Source organism: Eurypyga helias, unplaced genomic scaffold (assembly GCF_000690775.1).
Source record: "Eurypyga helias isolate BGI_N326 unplaced genomic scaffold, ASM69077v1 scaffold34141, whole genome shotgun sequence".
In the NCBI taxonomy this organism is placed as follows: Eukaryota; Metazoa; Chordata; class Aves; order Eurypygiformes; family Eurypygidae; genus Eurypyga; species Eurypyga helias.
The window spans coordinates 1-5,869 of record NW_010233325.1 but is presented as its reverse complement, the minus strand read 5'-3'; the positions used below and the strand labels follow the sequence as shown (position 1 = coordinate 5,869).

At 39.6% G+C, this 5,869-nt stretch overlaps 1 protein-coding gene across 1 annotated transcript in view; it reads right to left on the bottom strand.

Moving 5' to 3' along the window:
• The window catches only part of LOC104517143 (tetratricopeptide repeat protein 37-like), a gene marked incomplete at its 3' end in the record, with an annotated part of 19,206 nt that extends 14,477 nt beyond the window's left edge, over nt 1–4,729 (bottom strand). Inside the window, exons 1-5 of the mRNA XM_010161709.1 lie at nt 4,640–4,729; nt 3,996–4,139; nt 2,832–2,923; nt 2,199–2,274; nt 691–831 (exon numbers count right to left, since the gene is read on the bottom strand). Of these exons, the coding sequence (XP_010160011.1) occupies nt 691–831; nt 2,199–2,274; nt 2,832–2,923; nt 3,996–4,139; nt 4,640–4,729 (543 nt within the window). The remainder of the gene's footprint in view (nt 1–690; nt 832–2,198; nt 2,275–2,831; nt 2,924–3,995; nt 4,140–4,639) is intronic.
• Between the last annotated feature and the right edge of the window lie 1,140 nt (nt 4,730–5,869).

The window sequence follows — 5,869 nt, the reverse complement described above, 5'->3', positions numbered from 1 at the left end:
GCTGAAGGTTCATCTTGCAAGAACAGATAAATCAGACACAAACAAACAAACTCCACATCCACCTCCAAAACAAGACAAAAAACCCCACAACTTTGGCCATAGGGAGCAGGGGATCTGTATAATTTGTGATCATTGTTTGCTCCAATTAGTGCTGACATTCTCTTAAGTGAGAACTTAAACTCTACAGGAAAAAAAAAATTTTTACCAAAACATTGCTATCTAGGATCTGCCACAGATAAAAAGAAATGGAAAAACAGCGCGAAGCTACCTCTTCCACCACGAAAGAAAGCACGGGGCAGATTCTTCTTCTGAGTAACACCTGTATTGGGTCTGTGAGGCAAGGTTTTGGTAGCTGGGGGGGCTACAAGGGTGGCTTCTTAACATGCACAGGTAGAACAATGCATCACTGTGCACCTCTGGACTTGTGCAGCCCTTGGGAGTCAGTTGATGGAGTTCAGGATGACTGCTTGGATTTAGGTGCCTTAGTCCACTTAAGACCCATCTCAGGATGCTGCACCCTCAACTGATTTTGTCAGGGAAAATCACCCACCTTCTCCTGAGAAGTTTAGTACCTCTGAACATTAATGAGACAACCAGTCACAACACTTGCATGGATTTAAGGGTTCCCCTGAAGTCTAGTTACACTATAAATATATATGTATCTAGATGTGTGGATGTGAGAAACATTACCAACTGCTCCGTCTTATTATCCTGGTCCTGTGTGCTGCCTTTCAGTAAGTGGATCATCTTCTTCCAAAGCTGATGAAGCTCTGCCTTTTCCGCACCTTCCTCCTGTTTCATTTTTATTAGTTTCTGCCATGTTTCAGCCACCTATCAATAGGAACAAATAAGAGTGCTGTCACTCCTTAAAGAACTGCAGTTTTGATACAAGCTTTCCATTACTGTCAACTCTACCACACTAGTGTAGACAGAGTAACAACATTTAAAACATTTAAAATAACAACCCAGATTTACCTGCTATCTGATTAAAGCAATAACAAGTCCCAGAGCATTGTGTGGGACTTGGCACCTTCAAAGGTATAGTAAATAAGGGAGGCAACATCAAGAGTATCAATTCTGGCTCTGGTTCCTAGAGGAAACCAACAGTGAAACTAGACCTAAACAGTCCTCCTCTGTATTAAAAATGGAAGCCTTGATGGATCTACAACCCTACGAACAGAAAAAGAAGAACAGCAGCAGTACATGTTGAAATTTCAGTGTGGAAAAATCAACCACTGACAAAGAGAAAATAGGAGCCTGAAGCCTCGTGTGTGGTTTACTGTTGCACACAGAGCAAATCTGCTTTCACTTTCTAACATTTACCACTGAATTTAGTTTTAGAAACTGTTATAGAAAGAGGGTTTGGAGCTAATTAATAGTATTTAGCTTCTTGCTAAATGATATGTAATTTTTTTCATTTTCTGTTGTTGGAGGAGGGGAGAAGATGACATGGAGTAAGACCATGCACCACCTTGTAAGAAAGCAACCTTTTCAAAGCATGAAAGAACATCAAACATCTTAACTGCAAAACATGTATCCTGTAACATTAGCGCAGACCATAAGCAATGTTACTGTTGAACCATTCCGGAATTTAACAACTCTGCCTTGTGCTAAACTCAAAGGGCCACAACTATTTCTGCACGTCACAATGAAACAGACTTTGAGAGGGCTGGGTGGGCTGAAGCTTGAGTTCCCCAGGAGCAGCACTGAGTGTCCTTATCGTTGTGCATGGAATGCAGTGTGTAAGCTACAGGCAATAGAGTTCAGGTTGTGCATAAATTCCACCGTATCCTCTGGCATGAAGTATCAAGGACACTTTAGGAAGGGATCACCACACTGGTGATCATGAGGTACCCACTGCTGGCCAAGCCAGGCAAAGGACACCTGACCCACATGTACAGCATGTAAATGTGCATTTGGGATCACGCTCGACTTCTAGAAAGAAGCCAGAAGAATGAAGTTCCACCCTTTCAGCTGGTATACTAACATTCTTTACTAACTTTTGTCAATTTAATGGATTGCATCCAAGTCTTACGCAGTGAAAAAGAAAGAGATATTTAAAATCAGTTCTTCCTGGTAGTGGCCCACAACTTCTTAAGTGGTCTGCGGCCCAAAAAATTGGGGATTCCTTGATGAAAAGTAGTTAGTTCGGATCAAATGGAAGTTTCTTGTTAGAAGAGAGAAAGTACTCAACCTACCTCTAAATATTTCTTTTCTTGATGATATAGTTCCACGAGCTTGTTACATACATCACACCATTTCTGCTTGTCACCACTAGAAAGAAGAAAATCCCACGCGAACAAGGTAAGTTTTCCATAAAATAGCATTATGTTTTTCAAATCCTGACAAATAATGTCCTAGCTGGTTCAGTTGCCAAACAAATATTTAAAATAAATGCTACAGATAACCCTCAAAGTTTTATTAACTGCTGCTGTAATTGAGTAAAAAAAAAAAGAAAAAATTAAGGGATAGTACTTTTCTTTTTCAAAAATTTTCAAATTATGGAAGCAAATCAAACGCTCCAGTCAGCTACAGTGACAGCTGAGAGATGTGTTTAGTACTGTACTTAGATGAATCGTATGACAAGTATTATGTCTTAATATCTTAAATCTCAAGCACAATTACTCCAAGAGGTTCTGCCCTATCAAAAGGGACAGGATCAAGAAACCTTGATCAAGAAACCATATGAGGGTACAGAAAACCTTACTAACAAGTGCTAACCCACTGATATGACAAGGCTTAAAAAAACAGAAAGACTATCCTGTGTATCAGCAATGGTGTTCACTGAACTAGAAATCTTAGACAAAATTACGGTATTCAATACACTTTACCTTTCATAGAGTTCCAAAAGCTTTTGGTAAACATCTGCTAAGTCTCCTTTCACATCTGTTTGGGTGGATTTCTCATATAAATTTGCTAATCCCTTTTAAAAAGAAAAAAAAAAAAGAGAGACAAAATATAAGTAAGATTTTATATCAACAATCATGTGTTTTGAGCACACTGCAAGTTCTGCCTACAAAAGTTATTCCATTGCCTTCAGTGAGGTCAAGCGTTAACACAGACACCTGTGAGCAGAATCTACACTGATACTTCTGTACAGCATTCTGTATCTGCTTACTTTAAATGAAAAGCTCTCCTCACTTTCTTGACTAACACCAACAACTATTTGAAAATTGTATATATTACATAATCTTGTCTGCATAATAGACAAAATGAAAAGCACACTAAGTCATACAACAAAACATCTACACCAAAGTATCACACTGTCTCGTATAGTAACAAAAAGACAGAATCTGATTGCCAAACTGTGGAAATTTCAATATACCTTGAAATCAGGCACTTCTATAATTTAAAAAGATATTTATGTTGAAAATACTAAGAACCTTACTACGTTAGAAAGATATTGGTTGTTGGCAGAGACAGACTTAATATGCAACCCTGTGCTTCACAAGTCTCCAAATAACACAACTGCATGCTGTAACTACATACAGGTTGTCATGCACACATCGCCCAGCACACAGCTGTTTTAAATGTATACTATGGTTTTTAAGTAAAAACAACAGAATTCAGGATCAATGCACTGGATGCTGGAAGATAGAAAAATAAGTAACTAGATAAAATGTCTTCTCTCCTGTGAGAGAAGCACTGTCAGGCGTTTCTTGAGTTACAAGCACAGAAAATCCACAGCATGGACTGATTTATTGCACCTGTTCCAATTCATGTTCTCCCTTACATCTTTCACTGCTATCTAGTCTACACAGGAAACACAAGCTTAAATGCATTGAAACTAAAGTTCACCCTGCTACACACATGCAGCCAACCACAGCTTTACTTTGGACACACAAATAATATGAACCTGAGCTACTCTAAAGGTTCAGTAGAACTAAGGGCCTCAAGAAAACACTACGCAAGTCTCAACTCTGCTTTGTTCCTATGCTTAACTCCATCGTGACGCTTTTCAGGGAAAGAAAAAGTGAATCTGGATATTCACGTACCTGCCATGCCAGTAACTGGTTTGGCTCAAGTTCAATAGCCTTCTTATATGCTCCTTTGGCCTGATCGGGCTGCTCTAACTCAGCGGCTGACAGCCCAATAAATACCCAAGCATTGTAGTTATTTTTTTCTTGCTTCAAGACAGCCTAGAAACACACATTTTCAGTGAAAGTGATGAATGAAATGCATCTTACGGATCCAAGTACTGAGTTTTATCATTACAGTTTTGTGAATTATTCTACATGGTACTATCAGAAGCTACATAATCTAGGAAAAGGGTAAGATTAGTAACTTCAGCTTTTCATGACAAGGAATGCTTTATATCTAAATTATTCTACTAGTAACCACACTTGTAGCTCAGCAACTAAAGCACTCTTGTCAAGGTCCGGATTAGAAACTGATTTTTACCTATATCATTCTAGACTTCATATTCTTATCACCACATACAAATGCAAAAGGAAGGTGGAAAAAAGTTTACATGTGGGCAATTAACATGAATGATCAATAAAGTTACATCTGAAAATGAATCTCACCTATTACATCAATAAGGTACTCAACACTCAGCATACTATATAGCTGCAGGGATATGGGAACAGCAAACAAAATGTGCAAAAAAACCCCACCTTCCACGTAAAAAATTAATTACCTTGCAATGTTTTAAGGCCTCCTTATATTCTTTATTTCGTATTGCGTCTCTAGCACTCTTCAATGCTGCCTTCACCTCCTTATTTGACATTGTGGCTACTAAGTAAAGAAGGATACATAATCAGTTCTTATAAAAAAGATAATAGTGAACTCAAAATGTTGTTCTGTATCGTACTGTAATTGTATAAAGAGTATTTTAAACACAGATATATAGGGCAATATGCCAAAACGCATAGAGCACTAAAACCTGCGGAAACAAACAATACAGTTAAAATCAGTTACTTATACTTAGCTGCAATGCTGGATTAAGTCAGTATTCCAAACAGTTAAATGATACAAACAGCTATCCCAGAACAAAATTCTTGTCACGGTTTAAGACAAACTGAAATAGGAGGAGAGGTCTTCTATGACAGTCACCTTAGAATCCTAGGAAGACATCCTACATGTAGTACCTATTAAAAGATGAATTACTAAGCAGTGAACTGGGGTCAAGAGGAATATTGCTCTGGGCATGGGCTCAAGGGATTCCTAAGGATCTCACGTGTTACCTACAGCAGTACCATGCCCAGCCTGTCACATTCTGGCGTGGTCCACAATGCTCCTCTCCCTTCACACACACTGACGGCAGATCCTGCTTCCAACTACAGCTGTACACCAGAAAAGAATGAGCATTTAAGGACACATTAAAGAAGGATTCAGGCTTTTGAGGTCTGACATACTATTCTGACGTACATAGTAAATGTTTTGCCTGAAATTAACTTTAGGAACACCACAGTCAAAACTGCTTCAACGGGATGAGGCTGAGAAACAACACTGCTGGTGCAGGCTATGAAAGTGCCTGAGAAAGTGACAAACTGACAAACAAAAAAAACCTTTCAGCAGCTGAAAAGCAAAAGAGAGAGCATATGTGAAAAGCTGGAAGGTGAATTGCAAAAGGAGGGACAAGAGAGCAGATTTCAAAGATTCCCCCAGTGCTTAAAAAAAATGCAGAAGCCTGTCAAACTTACATTGCTCATCAGTTCCTGGAGATGAATTTGCCTTCTAAGCAGGCACAGACGCCTCGATCATTTTTTTTTCCCCCCCGCTGGTGTTCCCCAGCCGCACCTCCATGGTCACCTGCAGGGAAAAGAGACCCCGTCAACGCTAAACGGGGCACCTCGGAGGCGGTCGACTCCTGGGCCCAGTCCCGGAGCGAGAGGGACCGAGGGGGCCCAGGCCGAACGGCGAGTGG